We start from the raw sequence: 26,082 nt of genomic DNA, 5'->3' as shown, positions 1-26,082 counted from the left end.
GCACTACATTGATCCTTCTTGTACAGTGTAGGATCGTAAAAGCCGATGCTCTAAACATACAGACGCTGAGTAATATCTATTCACCAGGATAGCCTTGAAGAGGAAGGTATAACCGGTGAATCGAATCGGGAATGACATAGGTGCTTTCTACTACCATGTTTGTTGAGATGGGCGGTAAATAGATAGATAAACGTTGGGCGACCGCGACAATTATTGTATAGTGTACGTCAAGATGCAGTCTGAAATATGTTTTAGAGTGAATGAGTGAATTTAGCTTTACGCCGCACTCCATTTATGTGGTGGGGTCCTATAAATAATCGAATGTGGATCACAAATTCCCGTGATCAATAGTGTGAGCGTCAATCTACGCATTTTTGATACGATGATATGTGTCAGCCAAGTCAGCGAGTCTGTTATGACATGTATGGGGTAGTGATTATCAATTCTTCACTGAAAGTGTGTTTTTGAATAATTATGAAAAGTGTTTTTTTTTAAAAAAGGTACTCGCAAAATTTATGGTGCAGCCTGTCCCACCTGTGACACCCATCACAACCACGTGCATAGAGGGGTAAAATGTTCACCTGATTAAACACGGAATATGTGACACACAGAGATTACGAATTTTGTCAGCTAAGAGTCTTAATGTAGTAAAATATTGTTAATTTGATCCTGCAAATTTTGAGAACGAATTGCATGACTTTGTTCAAGCTAGAAAAGTTAGGTGGAATAGGTGGATAACCCCGAGACATCACGCCGAATGCCTGGGTTCGATCCTCTCACTGAATCCGTTCCCTACGTCCCCGTCGAGACATACTAATTAGACTGACGGAGCAAACTGACACATTGGCTCAACAACAAAAAGAACGTGTCCATATGCCTTTATATTTATTCACAAACCATATGTACACAACTCAATGACATTGGGGATATGCTCACAAACCACTGTGGTTCCTTATATAAAATACCTGTGATCTGTCGTAAGATGCGACTAACGGAATCGGGTGATCAGATTCGCTGACACGTCATCGTATCCCACATCTGTAGAACGATGCTCATGTTGTTGATCACTGGATTTTCCCGTCCAAGTATTTACAGATCATATACGAGGAATATTGCAGAGTGTGGCGCAAAACCAAACTCACTCAATCACCATATATTACAAAAAACTGACACCACCATCTCATGACCCAACAAGCCAAAGCTCACAATACAAGCTCGATTTATCTGACTGGTGTGTGATTAGCAATGCATTCAAAATAAACTCAGTCCAAAATCACATTTTAGCCTCTGTCCTGTAAGAATAAGTGAGTGAGTTTAGTTTTACGCCGCTTTTAGCAATATTCCAGCAATATCACGGCGGGGACACCAGAAAATGGGCTTCACACATTGTACCCATGTGGGGAATCGAACCCGGGTCTTCGGCGTGACGAGCGAACGCTTTAACCACTAGACTAGCCCACCGCCCCTTGTCCTGTAAGAACACAAACGTCCCTAAAAATGTCATCCAACAGTTCAGATTTTAAGGCATTTAACAATTACTCTGCCTTAAATTTTCAGTTAATTTCTGATAAGGAAATGACATCTAGCCTGATGTACACATATCAAATAGTGTTGAGGAATCTGGTTGTCGAGCCATATTCATAACTGTCGGCATCAACCAGCTGAGGTCGATGAAGCCGTAATCGCCGCCGTAACAGTCTCGTGGTTTCGTCATCGTCCCTGTCGTCATTTGCGACAGGTTGAGTAATGGGGACTGACAGCGTTGACTGTGACCCTGACCAAGGTTGTCGGTTTCCGGATGCGAAGACAGCGTAGAAAAGGACACCAAAGAAGTGGATGGAGGCGGCGATGATGAAGAGTCTTTTCCATGCTTCGGGCACTTCGGCGGGATCAGACTAGGGACAGAAACCAGTTCATACTACTCCATACTGAGTGAGTGAGTGCAGTTTGACGCTACTTTATCAACATTCCATCACCATCATAGCTAGGGACACCAGAAACGGACCTAGGTTCTCGTCGTGATGAGAAAACGCTTTAACCTCTCGTCTACCCCATACTCCTAATTAAATAATAATCATGGTGGTTCGAACTAGATAACATTGATACCTATTTTTGTTCAGTCATGAATATTAGAGCAGAGACTATAACCCTGGCACGGGATAATTCTACAGCACAATCCCCAATACAATACAGCACAATCCCCAAAACGGATATATATATATATATATATATATATATATATATATATATACAGAGAGAGAGAGAGAGAGAGAGAGAGAGAGAGAGAGGGAGAGAGAGAGCGAGAGAGAGAGAGAGAGAGAGAGAGATTGCCAGATGTACCCCGAATTAAACCAGACACGGAACCATCAAAGAATATACCGGTACAGGGCATTAAATAACACACGGGTGTACTGGAAGCCCATGCTATATTACAGTGAGTAAGCGAGTATGGATTTACATGCACCGCTTTTAGCAATATTCCAGAAATATCACGACGGAGACACCAGGAATGGGCTTCACACATAGAACCCTTGTGAGAATCGAACCAGGGTCTTCGGCGTGACGAGCGAATGTTTACCCACTACGCCACCGCCCCCATGCCACATCACAAGATACTGTGGTACAAGGTAATCCTGCATCGGAGGACAAGTGGGTGTATCGGAGGAAAGGTGAAGCTACTCAGAGTATATCATGCATTAACTGACACCTGTACCTGATCTCTATTCTGCATTTGAGGACATACGGGGATTCTGGGGGTCCGGCAAGCAATTGTGTTCATCTACACTAAGGGCTTCTGGTATCAAAGGACAATTTTCTTGGATTCCTCTCAAGATGTGAATAACAGTGAGTGAGGGAGTTTAGTTTTACGCCGCACCTAGAATAGGTTACTGAAGACCAGAAATATTCCAGCTATAAAAAACCAAGTCTCGACCAGCCAGTCCAGTGATCAACATCATGAGCATCGTTCAACGCAATTGGGATACGATGACATGTGTCAACCAAGTCAGCAAACCTGACCACTCAATCCCGTCTCTCTTAAGACAAGAATAGGTTACTGAAGACCAATTCTAACTCGTATCTTCACGGGTAGAAAAAATCATCAATATTACTCACGACTATGTCCCTCACGAAGTAGGCCACCACGGTGCTGAGAACGGCACCCAACATGCCCAGTCTTGCCAGACCTGTCACAACGCTGGCATACTTGGGGGCGAGGTCAAGAGGATTCACTTGATAACCTACGGGTAGGAAGTATACATAAATGCACATAGTCAGAAGTAACGTCCTGGGGGTCGATATCGAATGTTTCCCGTTTGTGTCTAAACCTAGAAGGAACATTGCATGGCATATCAAACAACGTTCATCGAACAATTATACAAGGCTTGACGTGTTAAAACGTCAAACTATTTCACAAGTAAGGATAACAAACATTGCTAAAATGAAGTAAGAATTCACTTAATATGACATATACTGTTTTACCTGAGATGGCAAAGCCACTGAAGGCAACTCCAACACAGAGCAGAACCAAAGCCTTGTCCTTGTCGTCCACGAACGCAATGACCATGACACATGTTGCTTCCACACCGAACCCTAGAACAGGTTCCTTCATATCATCATAATGAACACAAGGGTATTTACCACGTTACGTTCCGCAGCCAGATCACCAGATCTCGTTAGTCCATTCTTACAACAAGACAAATTCTTACCCGGGTCTTCACGGTAGTATTGTACTATAGATCTGAACACGCAGATCAAAGAAAACATACAGCACGCGAATCTATGGAACAACAGACAACAATGTAAGAAAATCCATGAGTCAAACCAGCAACAGGATCTTGTCAGCGACTCAGGATCATTACAATATACAAATCAGAACAGAGACAGAACGGGTGGGTGTTCAATATTGAACACAGCAACAAGATACTTAATATGATAACGCCGAGGTTTGATTTAACCAGCACTTTATAAGATCACACTGAGAATAAATACCCAGCAACAGGAATTTCGATATGGCGGCACAGGTAATTACCACATATACCCAGCAACAAGACTTTTGACATGGCCGCACTACAGACACAAGTAATTACCATTTGTACCCAGTAAGAGGACCCCTCATATGGCCGCACTAAAGACAAAGGTACTTACCACATATACCCAGTAACAGGACCCGTGATATGGCCGCACTAGCGACACAGGTAACTGCCACATGTACCCAGTAACAGGACCCGTGATATGGCCGCACTAGCGACACAGGTAACTGCCACATGTACCCAGTAACAGGACCCCTGATATGGCCGCACTAGCGACACAGGTAACTGCCACATGTACCCAGTAACAGGACCCGTGATATGGCCGCACTAAAGACACAGGTAACTGCCACATGTACCCAGTAACAGGACCCGTGATATGGCCGCACTAGAGACACAGGTAAGTGCCACATGTACCCAGTAACAGGACCCGTGATATGGCCGCACTAGCGACACAGGTAAGTGCCACATGTACCCAGTAACAGGACCCCTGATATGGCCGTACTAGAGACACAGGTAAGTGCCACATGTATCCAGTAACAGGACCCGTGATATGGCCACACTAGCGACACAGGTAAGTGCCACATGTATCCAGTAACAGGACCCGTGATATGGCCACACTAGCGACACAGGTAACTGCCACATGTATCCAGTAACAGGACCCGTGATATGGCCACACTAGCGACACAGGTAACTGCCACATGTATCCAGTAACAGGACCCGTGATATGGCCACACTAGCGACACAGGTAAGTGCCACATGTACCCAGTAACAGGACCCCTGATATGGCCGCACTAGCGACACAGGTAACTGCCAAATGTACCCAGTAACAGGACCCCTGATATGGCCGCACTAGAGACACAGGTAACTGCCATATGTACCCAGTAACAGGACCCCTGATATGGCCGCACTAGAGACACAGGTAAGTGCCATATGTACCCAGTAACAGGACCCCTGATATGGCCGCACTAGAGACACAGGTAACTGCCACATGTACCCAGTAACAGGACCCGTGATATGGCCGCACTAAAGACACAGGTAACTGCCACATGTACCCAGTAACAGGACCCCTGATATGGCCGCACTAGCGACACAGGTAACTGCCATATGTACCCAGTAACAGGACCCCTGATATGGCCGCACTAGAGACACAGGTAACTGCCATATGTACCCAGTAACAGGACCCCTGATATGGCCGCACTAGAGACACAGGTAAGTGCCATATGTACCCAGTAACAGGACCCCTGATATGGCCGCACTAGAGACACAGGTAACTGCCACATGTACCCAGTAACAGGACCCGTGATATGGCCGCACTAAAGACACAGGTAACTGCCACATGTACCCAGTAACAGGACCCCTGATATGGCCGCACTAGCGACACAGGTAACTGCCATATGTACCCAGTAACAGGACCCCTGATATGGCCGCACTAGAGACACAGGTAACTGCCATATGTACCCAGTAACAGGACCCCTGATATGGCCGCACTAGAGACACAGGTAAGTGCCACATGTACCCAGTAACAGGACCCCTGATATGGCCGCACTAGAGACACAGGTAACTGCCACATGTACCCAGTAACAGGACCCGTGATATGGCCGCACTAAAGACACAGGTAACTGCCACATGTACCCAGTAACAGGACCCCTGATATGGCCGCAATGGAGATACAGGTAACTGCCATATGTACCCAGTAACAGGACCCCTGATATGGCCGCAATGGAGACACAGGTAACTGCCATATGTACCCAGTAACAGGACCCCTGATATGGCCGCACTAGAGACACAGGTAACTGCCATATGTACCCAGTAACAGGACCCCTGATATGGCCGCACTAGAGACACAGGTAAGTGCCATATGTACCCAGTAACAGGACCCCTGATATGGCCGCACTAGAGACACAGGTAACTGCCACATGTACCCAGTAACAGGACCCGTGATATGGCCGCACTAAAGACACAGGTAACTGCCACATGTACCCAGTAACAGGACCCCTGATATGGCCGCAATGGAGATACAGGTAACTGCCATATGTACCCAGTAACAGGACCCCTGATATGGCCGCAATGGAGACACAGGTAACTGCCATATGTACCCAGTAACAGGACCCCTGATATGGCCGCACTAGAGATACAGGTAACTGCCATATGTACCCAGTAACAGGACCCCTGATATGGCCGCAATGGAGACACAGGTAACTGCCACATGTACCCAGTAACAGGACCCCTGATATGGCCGCAATGGAGACACAGGTAACTGCCACATGTACCCAGTAACAGGACCCGTGATATGGCCGCACTAGCGACACAGGTAACTGCCATATACTTTCCGTTTAGATGTAGTTGGTAATGATACATAAGTGACCTACCAATTGTTTCCGACAGCTTCCTGGCTACCGTTGTAGAAAATATGTCTCGTTTGATGAAGTTGTCGACGACAAAGCCGCCTGTTATCACCACAACTGTCATCAAAACGTGGGGTACAGCTGACAGAAATCCGATCTGCAAAAGACATACGCATCACAAGAAGTAATGTATTTAGACCATACACAGCACTATAGTTCAGGGACCTTGATAGTGTGAGTGGAGTGTGGAGTAGCATTTGAGGGAATAGGACGTTACAAGCCCTCAAAATAAGAAAAAAATAGGACCAAGTCACTAAAACAAAATTTAAATGTTTCTTAAAAAACAAAACTTCCAACTGACAATGGGATGACGCCATGAATCTATGTCTATTGAACAGTTGGAGGGTATAGTGGTTCAATCGGAAGTTGATTTGTGGACAAGCGGTCAGGAAGTTAGTGTTTAAACATTTCGTGGTGTGGTACCTGATGGTACCTTACAGCTGAGGGGCAAATGATCACATTCATGCAATTAACTAGGCGTCTTACGTCAGCAGTGGTCATGTGGAACACCTCTTTGAAATATTGTGGCTGCTGGGTTATCAACATTGAGAAGATCCAGTTCCGACAGAAGGCACCGACGATGATGGCGTACACCGGAAGTGACGTCAGAATACCTCCCCAAGGAATAATCTCCGCCTACAAAATTTTAGATGGATGATGAAATTCCGCCTCTTCTACTATCTCAATAACCTTTACCCTTATAATAGCTAGCGCAAAGTGAAGGCATTTCTGGTGAAGATTTGAACTTTCTGAATAGCAAAATTCTGTTGCTATAAGGGCAGTCAGTGAACTTTTGTTGAGATAACCGATACTACCACAGGAGAATGTGGATGTGGGTGTGGATGAGAATGTGGATGTAGTTAAAGGTGTGTATGTGGATGTGCTTGTGGTTATGGGTTGTGGATGTGGTTGCGGCTGTGGGTCTGGTTGTGGAAGTGACTGTGCCTATGGCTGTGGTTGTGGATGGGAATGTGGATGTGGAGGTGGTTGTAGGTCTGGTTGTGGTTGTGGTTGTGGTTGTGGTTGTGGTTGTGGTTGTGGGTGTGGGTGTGGGTGTGGGTCTGCTTGTGGAAGTGGCTGTGCTTTTGGCTGTGGATGTGGATAAGGTGGTGGATGTGGATGTGGATATGGATGTGGTTGTTGTTGTGGGTGCGTATGTGGATATGGTTAGGATGCCGATGGGGATGTGGATGTCGTTGAGGATGTGGATGTAGTCGTGGATGTGTATATAGTTGTAGATATGGATGTGGGTGTGGACGTGGACGTGCACATGGTAGTGGTAGTGGAGGTGGGTGTGGATGCGGAGGTAGTTGTGGATATGGAGGCGGTGGGTGTGGTAGTGGATGTGGAGATGGATGTAGATTATGGATGTGGAGGTGTAGGTGGAGGGTGTGGTTGTGGTTGTGGACGTGGACGTGGACATGGTAGTGGAGGTAGATGTGGATGTGACGGTAGTTGTGGATATATGGAGGAGGAGGCGGTTGTGGATGTGGATGTGGATGTGGATGTGGATGTGGATGTAGATGTGGATGTGGATGTGGATGTGGATGTAGATGTGGATGTAGATGTAGATGTAGATGTGGATGTGGATGTGGATGTGGATGTGGTTGTGGATGTAGATGTGGATGTGGATGTGGATGTGGATGTGGATTTGGATGTGGAATTGGATGTGGAGGTGGTTGTGGATATGGAGGTGGAGATCGAGGTGGTTGTGGCTGTGGCTTTTGGATGTAGAAATATTTGTCGTTTGCTAATGTCTTGTCGATTTCATACCGTCTGTTCAGGCCTGTTGATGACGACCTCCTCCACACAGAACAGTTCTCTCTCCCTCTCTCCCAGCCTAGGATGGTGCTTGGGGTTGTCATAGACACAGAACATCCAGACTATTGACCACACCACACCGCATCCACCTGCACAACCAGGACAATACTTTAAAATGTATTTGATATGATAGAAAAAGTGCAGACACATTTCACGTGTTTCAAATATAGACCCATTATTGCCACAGAAGGAGTGCCACCTACCGTAGATGTAGATGATGCTGTTCCAGCTGACATAGCAGGAACAGGCTCCAGATGTGATGAGGGCAATGGCGGGGCTGATGTATGCACCTGCATTGTAAAATTTGCAGCTGACTTCATATTCTATCCTCATTAAGCCAACCATTTATATACAATGCCCATTACTTATGTCAAACTTTATTAAATCCATTACTAAAATGTACTTAATTACACTGTTGTATTCCTTATAATTTACAATGTGTGAATATACAGAATATACTAGGATGTAATCGTGTGTCTACGATGTGTATACTGCTGACTTAGCTGTTGTACACCTTTGCCACAACTGTAGAGCCAGTACGATGTTCGTGAATACATTTAACATCGCAGTACCTGTCTTTCAGACAGACCACAACTGTTGTCTGGTGCGGCTATCCCGCTACCCTCTAATAAACAATATTCAATAGCGTTTGTGAGTAAGAGTGATGATAATAATTGCTATTAATAAAACGGCTGTTTCCACGCAAAGCGCCAACACAGTATTAAGCCGGACAACCCTAATTATCTTTGAAGCGTTACCAGATTGACAGCGACATGACTTATCCGAAAGCGGGTACCCATTCACTGCTGGGTGAACAGAATCAATTTATGAACAAACCCACTTGCCTTGGGTGAGGCCGTATGTGTAAGGTGTGCTTCGTTTTCGTTATGGGAAAGGACTGAAGGACTAGAAACTCGCAGGAGTCAAGCTGCCAGACACGGTCACCCATCCAATAACTCTCCGTGAGTGACATTGTTTAACTTGAACTGATTTGTGACCTGGGTTCTGTGCACAGGGACGGAACATCATCACGCCATATCACGACTAACGTTAACGTTCGCATGACGTTAGGTTGGGGGCCTTCAGGTACGTCTATGCACGCACAGAGTGAAAAGGGCTGATGCATCAGAGATTTCCCTAGTTTGATCTCTCAAAATAGTAAGTGTGTAAAGAAACAGCGATGTCAGTGGCTGTAGGGTTACTGTGATAGATACGTGCATGTGCGTGTGCGTACGTGTGTGCGTAAGTGTGTGTTTTATTTCACTATTATTATCACTGAATTAAACACCTACCAGCATATGCTATGGTTATCATCCGGCTCCTCTCCGTTCTTGGAGCCCAGGCGGAAATGACGCCATTCAGAGCAGGTACCGAACAACCCTGAAAGACAGTAATATCTTAAATTGCAATCATAATCAAGAGATATCAGAAAAAGGACTAACAGTCCCAATGCTCGACATAATAAATTCCGTGAAGATAAAAATGTATTGTTTCATAACACTGACTTGAATGTCAATCCCTGCTTCATAACACTGGCTAATTTCCTTTGACCCTAACACCAACAGTCAATGGTAGAAACAAGCCATTGATTGTGGAGAGTACAAAACAAGCAGTTTCCTTGATTACTGATATACTGAAGTAGGTTTTCATAATTAATACTTGCTTGGTGCTTGACATCTACTGGTAAACACATATAAGATGACCCCAATTTGCATACTTGGGAACGCCCCACAGAACGATCCACTTGAAACAAGAGGGAGACAGGTTGTCTGATAAATATCGAGAAGTTCATTTTCCCCGTGCGTTTCACGCATGAATTGTTATAGCACACTCTATTTGGGAACAGGTACAATCCCAACGAATTGAATCAACACAATATACTGAGCAAATATGTTTAGGACCACCGATACATTTCACGAAGCAAACGACATTTTCCTGGGATTTTTTAAAACAATATCTAAAATGCTTGTCAATGCCCCAATCATCTATTTGTCTCCGTCTTAACTAAAGGTTAGCGTGGAATATCAGTATCTTATGCCTGAAATTGCAGTCTTGTCATTCGGAGGAATATGCGGTGTTGATTTCATGTCACGGTTAGAATGTGTTGCACGTGCATAATCGTCAAGCTACCTGTAGCAGCCAAGTGTACTCGCCCAGTGCGCAGGATCATCTGATATGTGTCTAGCAGTAGAACATAGGATATGCACTATGTTAAACAGGACTTTGGACGCTTGTCAAAGTTACCTCCCTTACCGAAACTTACCCGACTTCGTCACAAGCCACTTATTTTATGTCTGTGGAAGAAATCCCTAACAGACAGAGACAGAAGCGTTTGTCCAACGCGTTTCATTATGTGAGCTTCTTAAAAATCAAAATGAGCCAGTTCTATGACTCAATCCATATCAATGGGTTGAGTGACAACGACATACCTCGACTAGCCCCTGGAGGACCCGGATGACATACACGGCTGGGAGGTTGAACTGGATGGCCGTGGGCAGCACCAGGAACAACACACTGCTCATCACTATACTCAGTCCGCACACCCTGACGGAGGGTAGACAATGTGTATAAGTACACGGTGAAAGGAACATATGATATAAAACCATACTCCATGGACAATCATTATATCAATTTTTGTTTGTTTGTTCAGCAATATTACAGCAATATGGCGGCGATCCGTAAATTGTCGAATCCGTAAAACAGTCAATCCAGAGATCAACACCATGTGCATCGACCGACGCAGTTGGGTTACGAAGATGATGCGGGTGTTTGACCACCCAATCACGTTAGTAACCTCTTAAGACAAGCATGGGTTGCCGAAGACCAATGCTAATCCGGATCTTCTTAGTGTATCTTAATAGTTCTAATTGCAAGACATTGCAGAAAGATGAATGGTCTTTCTTAAGTCTTTTCACAGCTCGGGGACATGAAGCAGCTACGCCTGGAATCTGAGTGACCAGACCTACCACTTAGGGCTGTATCTAACAGTCTGGTATCTCAGTGACGAGACCACCGCTGTTCATCGATATCACCTACCACATAAGGTAGTATCTAGTAACCTGAATACCGCCTGATATCTGGGTGACGAGACCAGTACTATTAATGGATATCAACTACCTCTTTGGGTAGTATCTGGTAACCACAATACCGTCTGGTATCTCAGTGACGAAACTACCGCTGTTCATGGATATCACCTACCACTTTGGGGAGTATCTAGTCGCCAGAATACCGCCTGGTATCTGGGTTACTAGACTACCACAGTAGAAGGCAGTGTGTAACAGGAATACATGACTTGGTTCTATGTTGAGCTGCAGGTCCCAAGAAGTGCCTGTCGTCGTACACTGCCACATACGAAAATAGGATATGAAAGAAGTGATACATAAATACAATTACATTTTATGAAATCTATTTGAAACCTATTAGTACGGACAGGACTAGCACAATCAGAAGTCCTTCAAGAATATGACATATTCCTAGGAGAGATGAATCTTTCTTTCCTTCCAGCCAACCACATCAACACATGAATGAACTTAAACCTATTTTCCTTACTCCAATAAAGTATTAGAAGAACAGATGGAAACCTTACACCTGTCAACAGATCTCATTACTGACTGGACCCAACCATTCTTTTCTTACTGCAATACACCATACAGTATTAGAACAGGTGAAACACTTACACCAGTAAACACATCCTGCAAATAGTAAGTGCTGAACAATGTGTATGCTACTGCTGTTATTGACGTCAATACACTCAAGTAGTCAGACACTCATCAAAAGCTCTGAACAACTGTAAATGATACCAGTAGGTTTAGTCAGAGCGTAGCCCTCCTTAACACTCACATTGTGAAACAGGGAACTGTCATCACGTTCTGTGGACGTGTGATTCGTCACATGAACCATGACGAGGGCGAAACATGTTCGGAAGCCAATGGAAACAAGAAGCCCAATGAAGCCCAGGAAGACCACCAAGTAACGTCTGGGGCAGTCAGCGCAGCACGTCATCGTTGTATGTTGAGCTGCAAAAAACATATCATCTCAGGACATCATACCAGACATAAACCCAAAAATAACATTTGCTACACATCTATCTTGAAGAAGTTTGTACTATGTTAACAGCATTTCAGTCCTAACAATGTCAGAGGCAACCAACCCCCTGATCATACTTAGGTTTTCGAGTCTGTTGAAGTGATGGGTTGATTAAGTTACGTTTTATGATGCTTTCAGCTGTACTCCAGAAATATCATGACGAGGGGCACTAGAAATGGGCTGCCTACAAAGAACCCATGTTGGGAACTGCACCCAGAGTTTCAAAGTGACGAGCGAACGCTTTAACCTCAAGGTGCGAAAATGCATCATTTGGAAACAAATCACAAGCGAAAGTTTTATTCATATACATGTATTTTTAAGGAGTATTGATAACAAAGTCCACCTACTCAAGCTACCACATGCACATCAAAAATCATCTTAAAATAACCTCGTAAAATAAGCAATTAAAACATAATCTTGCTTGGAGCACAAATGCATCTACTATTATTTGTTCATGCAGTTGCCCTCGCCCAGAAAGCTCACAACATTAACACCTACAGCTCACTAACACAACTTCAACATTCTGTTGCCTTCGTTTTACATAAACAAGTGTAACTGTTCCATTATTGTATAATATTCATAAAGGATATCTTCTGCATCTAAACTCTAAAATCATGAAATACCTCATACCTCATATTACTGAGAGAAACCAAAATTAGGGATCGCATAAAATTTCAGATTACGCCAAATATTACAGATTCGAGTCATTGTATTCAGTTTAAATAAAGAAAGTCAGTATCGAGTGTGTCCCTCATGTGCTCTCAACCGTCTTGACATGCCTCCAATAAGTGCCCTAACTGTAGCCCTCAGATAACACACAACTCCTGCTGGAGTCACCAAACATGATCAAAATTTAGGTGGAGCACGCCTCTCACGAACCCTTACACAAAACACATCACATAAATGTTCAGTGGGGTCCATGTCCTAACCTTTCGCAGGCCAAGGCAACAATGTGACGTGACTGTTCCTTGGAAAATCAGCTCATACATGAACTGCGTGGGAATGAACATTGTCCTGTTGAAATTCCCCGTTTCATCCTTGCAAACGATTCTGCCACAGGACATAAGGACGTCAGCATGGTACTGTGCACCAGTCAAACGTCCGTCACTACGGTTCGGTTCTGTCGTCGTAGGTGATGGCGCCCCATAGCATGACTGACCCATCATCGCAATTGTCATGCTATTCGATGGTGTTATGCTGATGCCGTTCATTTCAGAGTCGCCAAACCCGTACTCTGCCATCTGCACAGTCACTGAGCATAGCGCACCCCATCCGGATACCCCATCCCCTGTTACCCTACCCTACTCAGATACCCATTGTGTTAAATCAAGTTGGTAAGAAATGACAATATATTTTTCTTCTCGTTGGCTAAAATAATTTGTAAGTTCTTCAGTAGTGTAATATAGTCGATATGAGTGACTGTAATTAGACAATACAACCTTTGAATCATGGAATGATAATAGCTTACATTGTTTAATATTGTAGTCACAAAATCATAATGGGTCCGGGTTCTGAGTAGGGTATCTGGGTACATTACCCACCCGTTTCGGATATATGGCTTACCCTTCGATGCTCATGCTGTTGATCACTAATTTGTCTGGTCCAGACTGGATTGTTTACAGACCGCCGCCATATAGCTGGAATAATGCGGCGTAAAACTAAGGTCACTCACTCAAATACACCATTATAATACAAAGAATAGACGAACAACAAACACTCACCATATTTCTTCCTGGATCATTATGTCATGTCTACTGTGACGCACAGAGGTGAACCATAGAAGTTCGATATATACTAACACTTACCCCATATGTGTGGTGGTCATATATAGTTCATGTTATCAGGTCGTGCAACATAGTTACAAGGAAAATACACTTGCAGTAATGATGCTCATAAAACACATACGATAAGCCTGACTTTGAATGCTAACAGACCCGTGAAGGTCCCGGGGTAGAATAGGCCTTCAGCAACCCACGCTTGCCATAAAAAGCGACTATGCTTGTCGTAAGAGGCGACGAACGGAATCGGGTGGTCAGGCTTGCTGACACATGTCATCGGTTCCCAATTGCGTAGATAGATGTTCATGTTGTTGATCACTGGATTGTCTGATCCAGACACGATTATTTACAGACCGCCGCCATATAACTGGAATATTGCTGAGTGCGGCGTAAAATCAAACTCACTTACTCACTCACTCATTGAATGCTAACAGACATGACCTTCTCATCCCACCCGACCCCCTCCGTCCCCTCCACAGTACATGTACGCTGCAATCGGCAAAATGAGTCTCCCTGTGCACTAGTTCCATATCACGCCCAAGACACTAAACACTGTAATAGAAACAGCCTCGCCTTTGTCCAGGTCGTGGGCGCACGTTAGGCTGTTGAGAGTGGCATTGAGTATTGTGTGTTGAGAGAACAGGGTGGGGAGTAGACCCTGGTTGCTCTGTACACGTCAGGGTTGTCAGATCAGGGTGGGGAGTAGACCCTGGTTGATCTGTACACGTCAGGGTTGTCAGAACAGGGTGGGGAGTAGACCCTGGTTGATCTGTACACGTCAGGGTTGTCAGAACAGGGTGGGGAGTAGACCCTGGTTGATCTGTACACGTCAGGGTTGTCAAAACAGGGCGGGGAGTAGATCCTGGTTGAACCGTGTACGTCAGGATTGTTAGAACAGTGGTTTGCTATGGTTGGTTGTTTAACGCCGCACTCAGCACTATTCCCGATAAATGGGGGAAGTGGTGGAGTCTGAACCAGACAATCTAGTGATCAATAGCGTCAGCATCGATCTACACTATTTTGGGATACTATCAACCAAGTCAGCGAGCCTGACCTGAGTCCCGTTAGTCGCCTCTTGCGACAGCCCTGCTGCTGAAGGTCAGTTATAACCCGTCCATAGTATGGTCGTTTGAAAGAGGGTCATTTATAGCGGGACTTCCAGATGTCATCATATAACGGGGTTTGCATGGAATGACGGAAGTTGTATAGCGCATAATAACGGGTTGTCACTTGATGTGTGGGTCTTAACCCTCCCTGTTATGATTGTGGTTGTATGACCAACGATAACTCACAGAGGGAATATCTTTTACAACGGTTATTTCAAGTTTGGCAGATTATTGTGCTGGTAGCAAGTGCTTGTAATAGATTACCAGAGGTACTGTTGAAATGGAAACCCACACAATACTGACAGCAAGAATGTCCCTCTTAGATGTGAATCTGAAACGTGTTGGGGAAAATGATTATTTTGTGGGTTTTGTTTCTGTGTGTGTACACATGCCACTGTACACAGTGCCCATCTGTCCCTAAAAGCCGGAAATCTATCACGTGTAACAGCAATATATCTTCAACACACGAAACTCAGGCTGGGGTACATACAAGTTTAAAATTGCTGCTGTAATCCGGTATAGTGGCACATATAAAATCACTTGCCCTGATAATTTGTTGATTATACCGTTGATGATATTTTAAATAAGCAACATAATTAAGATTGGAAAGTCCACTGGTCACAAGTACCGCTTGAGATACAAATTTGCTTGCCCAACAGAAAATAACGCTGGACCGGGACGTCGGGCAGTGGTTTAGTTTCACCTTTTGTCGAGACATAGACGTTACGTGTACCTTGCTGACATGCATGTATGGCTTGACTTACATTTGTCATGTGTGTGACAAATGCACAAAAAAACATTTCTGAGAGGGAGAATCTTTATACAATCAGTCATGGTCAGGTGACATTCTGTAGAACGCCTGAACGTCCCATGAGAACCGCAAAGGCTTGCATGAGAGTGAGTGTGGTTTTAGCACTATTCCCGCAATATCACGTCTGTGGAAAACTTTATACCCATGTGGAGAAGTAAATCCGTGTTTTCAGCGTGAAGAGCGAACACTTTAACCACTAGGCTACCACACCGCCCCAATCAAGCAAAAAAGGCATGTGGGTAAGAATTGTCACGATAACATTCTGGTATAGACGACACATGCCCTGATGCTATTTTTGGTGTGACTTTTCTGATATAAGTCCCCATGGTGAGAACAGTAAGCTCAAGTCAATATATATTTTTTCAAAGCTATAACAGTTCCAAATAACCATGGGATGACGTCACTGGAGATTAGAATCGTGAATCTGTGTCTGTCTAACATGACAGCACTTGCATAAAAGCAAATACATTCTGTATGGATCCTTTCAATGGCTGAGTTTAGTGTGACGACATGGGAGGTGATAGGACACGTGCGAAGGTGCACATGCAAAAGCGCCGTCGCACAAGCAGCGCCGGTTTACTGCAGCTGAGGTCACTCACCTGGGACGTCACAGAGACAGACAACACCCTTTTCCTGCACGGCATATAGGCTTCATTCAGAGATGAATACATGAAAATTTTTACTTACAACAACTTCTTTTTGTTGTTTACGTGACATTAGATAAATCTTGCTCACAAAATCTAGTGAGTGAGTGAGTGAGTGGTTCTCTGCCACTTAGGAATAATCCATCAACATCAGGAAGAAGGCAACCTGAAATTTGGTTTGGTATGGCTGGTTTCTCTCACCTTGGATTTCGATGCTTTCATTAAGTTTCCTCTTTTTATAGCTGGTTATGCATACTTCAAACCTGCTCGCAGTCACCAGATTTCAAACCATTAATCAGATTGCAACGAGCAAAAACTCAATGGTGTATTTAACACTAACGCAATAGGCTTTTTATGAACGCACTTTACGATTTGTGTTACTTCAGTGAGTAATATACACGGAATGCTTTGCTCACACTTTAGTGAACACATATACACCGTTATGTGACAAGTGAGTGAGTGAGTGAGTATATTTTACGCCCCACCAGGCAATATTCCAGCTATAAGGTGACGGTCTGTAAATAATCGACAATTATAGAGAAGACAATCCAGTGATCAATCTGCGCAATGGGTAACCGATGACATGTGTCAACCAAGTCAGCGAACCTGACCACCCGATCCCGTTAGTCGCCTCTTATGACCAGAACAGTCGCCTTACATGGCAAGCATGGGTTGCTGAAGGCCTGTTCTATCCCGGGCTTTCACGAGTCATGTGACAAGTAGATATTTCGTGATTCTATATTAAGTGACGGCTGGAGGGCAAGCTGCCCCACCCATGCGTTCGTGCATTCGCTGTGTTTATGGAAATGCAGAACGTCATGCTGCATCCTGCCCTGGACCACCCGTGAGTAACCACAAGTGACGACTGCCTCCCACAAGAGACGAAGAGAACAGTTTATCTCCTTGGGTTAAAGGAGTTATCCTACAAATGCAATTTCCTCAAATAATCCCCAAATAACGAATGTTGGGAGGCTCATCTTTAGTTATCAATATTAACAATATCTCATTATTCACCTAAGCGGTTATATACTGAAATTGCTAAATGTAATGCAGAAAATACACAATAAATAATTGACTTACAAACCAGGCGCGTAGCAAGTCATTTTCTCGTGTAAGCACCACAGGATACAAAACTTCATATTTGGATAGTATTGCGGGCTGTCCAGCTTTTTTTCAGCAACAACCATGTATAAGACCGGGCTTTTTAAACAAGGGGGTTGCGCCCCTGCCAACCCGTGTTTAACTTACTGTTTTTTAAAAACAATGTCAGAATGTCGAACAAAGTCCGATTTTATACCGAGACAATATTAATACACTTACCTTGCAGGAACAGAAGGTTAGAGAGTCAAGGGTTGAAGATTTTCTCCACCTGAAACTGGAACTGCCACAGGATACTAACGCAGTATAACCTCTGTTCAAGTGTGCTATTACCCATGTTCAAGTGTGCTTAGTGCAATGGACAGTTCTCGCTTTCCATGAACTCTCTGCGCATGTGCTTTGTCGGCTTCTTGGAAAAGGGAGCTTTGCGGGAATACCTATACAGCTCACCGATGAGGGTCGTTGTGATCCTCAGCCTGTGTACTCCCACATAAACATCCGTATGTGAATAGCAAATGGTGAAACTACGAGTTACATATTAAACCACATCATGAACCATGGTCCTCAAGCTGAACGGTGATCTGAAATACTTCCTTTTACAAAGTACTGACACTTTGACGTAGAAACAGGATGTGTTTCGCCAACTATGTATGTCTTATCTATCGCTGTATATACCAGTGTGCAAGCCGATGTATGGTATATCTGATATGAGGGCATAGGATTATTCAACTATTACTATCACAAAACGTTATTTGTATCAGTGCTTTTAGACAAGTTGGACACATATAGCTACCGTCAAACTGTATGTGGCCACTCGCACTCAGCATATATGTATATATACAGAATATTCACATGATATCGTTTGAAGGGGCACAAATAGTGTTTTACATACTTGGATAATTTGATAATGAGTGGTTGACTATCAGATTTCACGAGAAAGATTTATTGGCAGATTAATGGGTTCACACAGAAATATGTCAATAGAAAGGATGTTCGTTTTGCAACAAGTGATGGCCATATTACTAAAAATGGAATTAGTCACGTATACCTTGATTACAAAGATTACAAACTTTTTAGCCATCGCCCTGTTGGTAACCTATGCTTTGTTGTCCTAAATCTTGTTAGCCAAACAAATCCTACTTTGAAAAGGTAATGTAACATAAGTTTCTAGGAAAAGTGCATATGTATACATTGAGTAATTAAATCCTTTTGATGACTGAGTAATACTTGAATTCGAATCTTGAACGAACTGGTCAAAAAGAGTCTTCTTTACATTATTCTTAAACTTTATTAACATACTGAGAGGCTCATACATAAGACATTTCAGGTTCACGTAAAATAGCTTTAACCGCCAATGCAGTACATTAACTTTAATGTGGTCTGTAGACACTTTCAAAGCGGAAACTTTACCATATGTTACAAAACAATATTTATGCAGTTAATGTTATATTGTATACTTTATTTAGAATCATTCAGTGTGAAAATGCAGCATAACGCACAAGGCTAACCTCTCAAGTGTCACTGTAATTCGTTAATCATACATATGTTCTATTTAGATTGTGTATTTAGTTATTTTTGTTAAGCAACTTAATTAGATCATTTCTAGCATTGCAATTGCTAGTCACTTGTAATCACACATTTTATTAATTGATATACGTTCCACAGCACAGAATAGCAAATCTCAGTCAAAACGGATGATAATGCAGAAAAAGGCAAACCCTCAAACATGAGGTGATAACAACAGGGGAGGTAACTCTACTACTATTCTTCACCCACCAGGAGTCGTCTGTGCGGGCATGTGAGAGGCGAGAGCATGCAAACTACCGTGTTTTGATACGACTGCAAGACACGTGTGTGTGTTTTTGTTCATTTCCACAACAAATGAGTGCATTATAATGGACGAGGATCCATTCTCGGGGAAGACATTACATGAGAGACTTAAATTATTCTTGAATGAAACAAATGAAGAACGGTTTCTGTTTGAATTGACAAATTTCAACAAGCAGGTTGAAAAGGCTGAAAACTCGTATATCGCATCTTGCTTCGGTTCTGTGTCAATACATGAAACATTACATCAGTTAATTGACAGAGCCGCCGTTTGTGAGATAACTGATGTGGAACCTTCAGAATATACCAAGGACGTCTTCCGTGGCAGAGCTGCCTTGTCGGAGAATGTTTTGGAGAGTGTTCACTGCTTACTGAACTGTCTGAAGTACTTGCCCCCAGAGGATGTGGCATGTGGAAAGACACTGAGAAAGATAAGTCCACGTCTATTGCACTTGGTCTCAGGGAACGTGGTGAAAAATTTATGGACCAGAAGTAGCACTGTCCTCAAAGCCAAAGAGGTGTTGCAGCAGTTGAAAACATTGTACGGAGCTGACGAGTACTCAGAGCTTTTGCAGGTCGGTGTTTCTTCAGGCGAGGTGGGAATTTGATCTAGTCACAGAAGTTTGCATCTGTCAGTCAGTCAAAGTATATGTCATGAGTCGGAGTCAGTCTCAAAGTCAGTCAGAGTCAATAAAGTATCACACGTTATTCAGAGTCAGTCTCAGAGTCAATCAATGTGAGCGAGTCAATGGAGTAATGTTTAGTAACAGTAATGTTTAGTCTCGAATATCTTGAATTATGACCATAACTTGAACCAACAATTCGTCAGAGAAAACAATTACCTCCAAAGATGAAACCACTTGCAATGGGTTTAACTTCAGCATAACTTCAGCATACTGGACTGTTAGTGTATCATATTATTATCATAATATGTGCTGTATATGGTTAAAGCTTTATGCTGTCTGGAGTGCTTTAATTGATGTCTTACACTTCTCTGTGATTATCCCTATATATACTACTAGCCTCAATGATATTGTTGACAAACTTTATGGATAAGAACATGTATTGTTTGCGAGTGTGAGAGCATACCCTTATCTATGTGAATGTGTGTGCATACAGATTCTTGTACCATTATGAAATATGTTTTAGTTGTTTGGCAAATAACACTGCCGCTTAGGCCATGATACACAGCTCTACTTCTGCTTTTTACTTGACAATGTTGATGTGATTTGACCTTTGTGTTTCCGGGTGCCAGTCAAATCGCCCCACCAACAAAATGCCCCAGCAAATTTGGTCAAAATGCCCCACATTTTTGGTCAAATCACCCCACTTCTGGTCAAATCGTCCCAAGGGGGTAGTCAAAATGCCCCAGTTTACTTAATATGGTTTAATATAAGCCATAAATGCATAGTTTTTGTCAACTTCCATACAAAATTCTTCAGATATTATGTAGAAATATTTCTGATAAATTTCCTATTAGTAAATTTTACTGTATATGTTTACAAAACCTATGCATTTACAGCCTCGCTATTTGACAAGTCTAATTAACAAAAGCTTTAAATTGTTTTGATATGTATTTTACCATACTTGTTGACAAAACCTACACCTTTATGACCTCACATTTTGACAAGAGTATGTTTAAAGGTCACATGCAACCAAAAAATCAAACATATTAAAACACAATTATCACTTATTCATGACATCTAATATACATTGCTACTTGTTAAGAAACAAATAAACAAAATTATAAGCGTACAATCGCGATTCAGAAGTGCAGTATTTTGTACTTGGGCTTACTTCCCTCAAAACGAAGCCCTCAGGAGACCGAACCCAGTCATAGCGAGTGGCTGTGCACTCAAGGGTAACGACGACTTCCGATTGGCTGGTTCATTTGCTGATATGCTGAGGGCTCATTGTGTGTACAGAAAGATGATCTGTTTGATGGGCCTTTTATAAGTATGGCTAGTCACAAGAAAGTAAGATTCTTTATGGATAACAACTTTTATTGTACTTGATACGTCCTTTCAGTATGGATTCATATACCGTTGTCAAACAAAATCATTTACACTAGAATAAGTTCCTAGAGAATGTATATAGAGATGTTGGGTTTTGTAAACACACTTTCTCTGAATTTGAGTTCGATCAAATCAAAAATCATCTCAGCAGCGATGGTGACTGGAAAGTGTCATTTGTCCAAGTACAAAGCAGGACTTGAAAGAGTTTGCACCAGTCTCCGTCAAATCCAGTCATCCGAAAAAATGGCTGTAGTTTGTTTCCAACCCACAGACATAAAAACTTGTCATGTGTACAAGTATCACACCTGCCTTATTACATAATGTGGCAGAAACTGGACTCGGGTGCACGAGTCATAAATCAATTATTTTGTTTATGGCGTGTAGCCTGATAGGTGTTAAGTTCAAATTGCATGTGGTCAATGATTGAAGCTGTCTATTGTATATTGTCTTTAGCAAACAGGCAGGCAGACATAAAGGTGTCAATAAACCAGGCATTGAGCTTTTTCTGTGACAGAGGCTGCTTACTACAATCAACAAGCTTGTTTATGTAACGAGTAGATTATTTACTTGTTTGTGTACACAACCAAGATTAGACTACTGCTCACGACCTCATACTCTGAGCATGCATACTGTTTCAAGCTCCGCGAACCTATTCACTGCGCATGCGTTATGGGCGCAGCGCAGCACAGTTGTTGAAACCAGTTTTCCCCCCAGCACTGGGGGCAATTTAGTGAATTGTTTGAACTCCGATTTCGCAGGCTTTTTTTTTCATTGCGTTTTTTTCAAATTTATAGACTGAATTGGCACTTTTCATGATTTATTTCGGTAAGTGCATACCTACAGGTATCAGAAATATTTCAACGTAATATTATCTGAAGAATTCTATATGGAAGTTGACAAAAACTATGCATTTATGGCTTATATTTAACCATATTAAGTAAATTGGGGCATTTTGACTAGCACCTTGGGGCGATTTGACCATACCTGGGGCAATCTGACCAAAAATGTAGGGCATTTTGACCAAATTTGCTGGGGCGTTCTGTTGGTGGGGCGATTTGACTGGCACCCTGTGTTTCCTTGTTTTCCTACAGGTTAGCTTAAGAGGAGACAAATATGAACTCTCAAATCCAGCAGAGACGTTGTACAGTCAGTACCTGGCAGAAGTAAAACAAGTGCTGACAAAGGACAGTTGGCGGAACTATCCTGTTTCTGTCGCTTCATTTGTGTGGGTGCTGCTACACACAAAGTCCCCTTACCTCAGTGACTACCTGGGACAGGTGCTACCCTTGCCTCTCAATATGGTGGACGATTTTGCAGTTGAGAACAAGATTGTCGGCGTGAGGTGTTTGCACCACATCATGGAGAATGTATCCCATGAGGAACTACGATGGTATGGTAGGGCTGATGTAGTGTTTGAAGCCTTGAAACACCAACTCTACACAAAGCATGCCTCCTTGATGACCGTCCTTCACCCTGCCCTGCTCCTTATCCTCAGTGTTGTGGAGAGACCAGCAACAAGAGCACATTCCAGAGATACGACCAGGTAATTTGTGTACAGACGAACCCCATTGTCTCAAACTCAGTTGAGACAAATTTTCAATTTTGTCGAACTCATCTCTCGGTCCATGCCGATTTCTTTATATTTATCATTATTTCTGTGCTCATAGAAATGTCGAACACTCAGGTAAGTCGAACTGTTTCATTGGTCCTGACGGTTTCAATACCATCGAGTTTAACTGTATAAATGGTCTGACAACTAACACATTATTGCAATGTGATACTTGTTCTTTAAATAGTACAGTGCACTCTACCACCATATATTGTGTAAAAAGGCACACCTTCGCCTTGAACTATTTTAGAGGATGCTTGCTTGATGACGATTTACATTCGTTAAATATCCTCTCTAAATTATTTTAATTACATCTTTGATTAACATGTGGGATAATATGAACATCTCAATCTACTACCAATGTATGTTTAGATCAGTCAATCCAGATGAAGCCAACTAGTCACACGACATTCCATGAATGCATTGAGTGAGTGAGTGAGTGAGTGAGTGAGTTTAGTTTTACTCTGCACTATAGTCCAGCTATATGATGGAGGTCTGTTACTAATCAAGTCTGGACCAGAAAATCCAGTGATCAACAACAGCATTGATCTGCGCAGTTGGCAGAGGTAATGGTGCTTACATGTTTAGGCCAGACCAATTTCATTTCTTGCCACTGAAAACCTAAAGGCATGTGGGAAGAAAATAAAAATATAATTTCCAATCAAAGTAATATTCCTTCACAATACACTAAGTATTTTTCTTTTGGCAATTTTGGAAGTGAATATGGGTGAAAACACGACCTAAAATTAAGAAATACAGTTCGTTCTACCACCATGTATAGTGTAATAAAGCACACTTTCGCCCTGTACTATTATAGTTAAAGCACGAGGACGCTTACCTCTATGACTTTATTGTGCAGACACATTTACCCCTATGACATTATTGTGCAGTCACATTTACCACAAAGTTAAACATTCACACTCCCCATTTTCAGGTTGTTAGTAGGTTATACTTTTGAAATATAGTTATTCTAACCAGAGTGTAAGCCATAATGAAGGTATGGACTGCTCTGATTTCAATAAAGCTCATTTGCTATTTTAAAAATACTTTGTCAGTTATCACCAGTTTGGCTTTAGTGTGCACCACAGTGTTTGGAGTTGAACAGTTTCCAAGTATGTGGTTAGAGGCAGGAGCTTAGTTTTCTATATTTACAATAATGAAGACACCTTTTTTTGCAGGCATGACGAAATCTTCAAGATGATAATTTACGATTCAGAAATGGAAAATAACATCCACCTGAGACGTTCACTTACAGCTCACATACCAGCCTTCATTGATGTCATGGGCATCAATGCCGTCTGCCACATGGCCAGTCTTGTAGGGCTTGTTTCCAACTACCTTGAAATTTATGATGGACCTGAGGAGACCTCCAGGTTGAATGCGTTGTCAGTCTTGAAGTCTTTACTGCTCACTGTTTGGCCAAGGGTCCCTGCTTATGCTATTGTCTTGCTGAAATGTCTTCTCAAATTTCTGTATGATGTTGGGGCAGATGAAACTGTAACTCCTCAGTGTGTGAAAGAAGAAATGACGAGATCAGCTACTGAATGCTTGCTGCTTCTGACAAAAGCAGCTCCAGATATTGTTGAGCCTGGACTCCTATCTATTTGTGGCACTGACACACCTCTGTTTGTGAGGAAAATTGCTGGAAAAGTGTGTGAAACATTCAGAACAAGTGGAAGAGATTCCTAGTAATGTGTGAACTCTTTTGATACATGTGGCAAGGGTTTTGGTCATTCACAGATTCCACCTTTGTGAGATATTGCAAGGAAAATTGCAGAAAAATGTAGACACAAGTTTATAAGAGACATTGCACTGATTGGGAAAGGCCATGGGGGATTTTGCAGACTAGAATGAACAATGTTCCATTAAAATTTGGAAGTTTACTATTGACACAAGGGCAATGGTCCATTCATAGTCCAGGAAATGGCTAATAATCCTGAAAAGGGGCCCATTGTCAAAGTTCTCTTTCCCAATCCCAGCATTGACAGCCAGGTTTGTTAAACGTGTAGACATGTTTGTGTTGTTACTGACAAAACCAGCACATTGAAGGGGTGAGACGGTAGACCACGATGTTAGTTGAACCACAGTATATTGCCTTTCCTTCAGTACCAAACCAATGTAGTCCAAAAATTCAGTATTTTTGGTTATGGTACCATCATTTTATCAACCTTTCTAAACCTTTTCCAAAATGTCTAGAAATCTAATAATTTGGTCAGAATCTATATATTTCTTTGCTAGATTTTCTGCATTATGACCATATTTCATATATTGAACCGAAGGTCTTGTACTGCAATACATACCATACTGTGGTAAGAGCATACCGTTTTATGCCTGACAAATCTTGTGAAACACAGACATTGGTATGTTTGTGAGAAACATCTAGAAACCACTAGGTGTGTGAAACATTCATATACACATTTGAGATACAGCAGGCCATATAAGTGAAAATTGCTGACACCCCAGAGAATGTGAGACATTGTTTGTCCGACATGGGCCTTTAAGTTTGTTAGTATGCTTTCCTGTTAATACATTTAATACTGTCATCCAGCGAAATATTCTGTCAGGATTTAAATACTCTTTGTGGTGCTTATATCATCATTAAATCCGAACATTTCCGAAAACTTGTTCTTGTGATATGATCAGTGTTACATATATGAACCTGTGTCTTATACAGGTAGATATAGGGCATAGCAAAGTTGGGAAGAGACAGAATTTGACGGTAAGATACATATCACAAATCTTAGAACAGTACGATTCAAATTGATGGATATCACAATGTGTTATCTTTGTTATTTTCTTTAGAAAAGAATATTTTGAGAGCAAGTAGCAGTGTAAATTGTGACATAAACAT

The 26,082-nt window shown here is 42.5% G+C and overlaps 2 protein-coding genes across 3 annotated transcripts; one reads left to right on the top strand and one right to left on the bottom strand.

Moving 5' to 3' along the window:
* Nucleotides 1–868: 868 nt before the first annotated feature.
* LOC137278362 (vesicular glutamate transporter 2-like) lies at nt 869–18,459 on the bottom strand. Its single transcript, XM_067810652.1, has 12 exons — nt 18,003–18,459; nt 12,098–12,273; nt 11,456–11,598; nt 10,687–10,801; nt 9,550–9,637; nt 8,461–8,547; nt 8,210–8,346; nt 6,923–7,072; nt 6,401–6,533; nt 3,481–3,591; nt 3,115–3,239; nt 869–1,895 (listed from the first exon to the last, which is right to left on the bottom strand). The coding sequence occupies exons 2-12, from the start codon at nt 12,257–12,259 to the stop codon at nt 1,602–1,604; spliced, it is 1,545 nt and encodes a 514-aa protein (XP_067666753.1). The 5' UTR covers nt 12,260–12,273; nt 18,003–18,459; the 3' UTR covers nt 869–1,601.
* Nucleotides 18,460–19,516: 1,057 nt separating this feature from the next.
* LOC137278348 (TELO2-interacting protein 2-like) lies at nt 19,517–25,855 on the top strand. 2 transcript variants are annotated; one of them, XM_067810630.1, is made up of 3 exons: nt 19,517–20,182; nt 22,714–23,165; nt 24,410–25,855. In XM_067810630.1, exons 1-3 carry the CDS (start codon nt 19,676–19,678, stop codon nt 24,918–24,920), a joined length of 1,470 nt encoding a protein of 489 aa, XP_067666731.1. In that variant the 5' UTR covers nt 19,517–19,675; the 3' UTR covers nt 24,921–25,855. The 2 variants fall into 2 exon arrangements, with proteins under 2 accessions (XP_067666731.1, XP_067666730.1); XM_067810629.1 differs by having other exon boundaries at nt 19,551–20,203; nt 24,410–25,852.
* Nucleotides 25,856–26,082: the final 227 nt, after the last annotated feature.

Source organism: Haliotis asinina, chromosome 3, assembly GCF_037392515.1.
Source record: "Haliotis asinina isolate JCU_RB_2024 chromosome 3, JCU_Hal_asi_v2, whole genome shotgun sequence".
NCBI classification, from domain to species: Eukaryota; Metazoa; Mollusca; class Gastropoda; order Lepetellida; family Haliotidae; genus Haliotis; species Haliotis asinina.
This window is presented reverse-complemented; position numbering and strand designations above follow the sequence as displayed.

Bases quoted from the DNA above. Each gene is read 5' to 3' on its own strand.
- LOC137278362 (XM_067810652.1), bottom strand. From the start codon at position 12,259: ATGACGTGCTGCGCTGACTGCCCCAGACGTTACTTGGTGGTCTTCCTG. The intron at 3,240-3,480 runs GTAAAACAGTAT...TCCTACCCGTAG, and splicing joins CAGTGGCTTTGCCATCTCAG to GTTATCAAGTGAATCCTCTT. The intron at 1,896-3,114 runs GTGAGTAATATT...TTCTGTCCCTAG, and splicing joins ACTTCGTGAGGGACATAGTC to TCTGATCCCGCCGAAGTGCC.
- LOC137278348 (XM_067810629.1), top strand. From the start codon at position 19,676: ATGGACGAGGATCCATTCTCGGGGAAGACATTACATGAGAGACTTAAA. The intron at 20,204-22,713 runs GTGGGAATTTGA...GTTTTCCTACAG, and splicing joins TCGGTGTTTCTTCAGGCGAG to GTTAGCTTAAGAGGAGACAA. The intron at 23,166-24,409 runs GTAATTTGTGTA...CTTTTTTTGCAG, and splicing joins CATTCCAGAGATACGACCAG to GCATGACGAAATCTTCAAGA.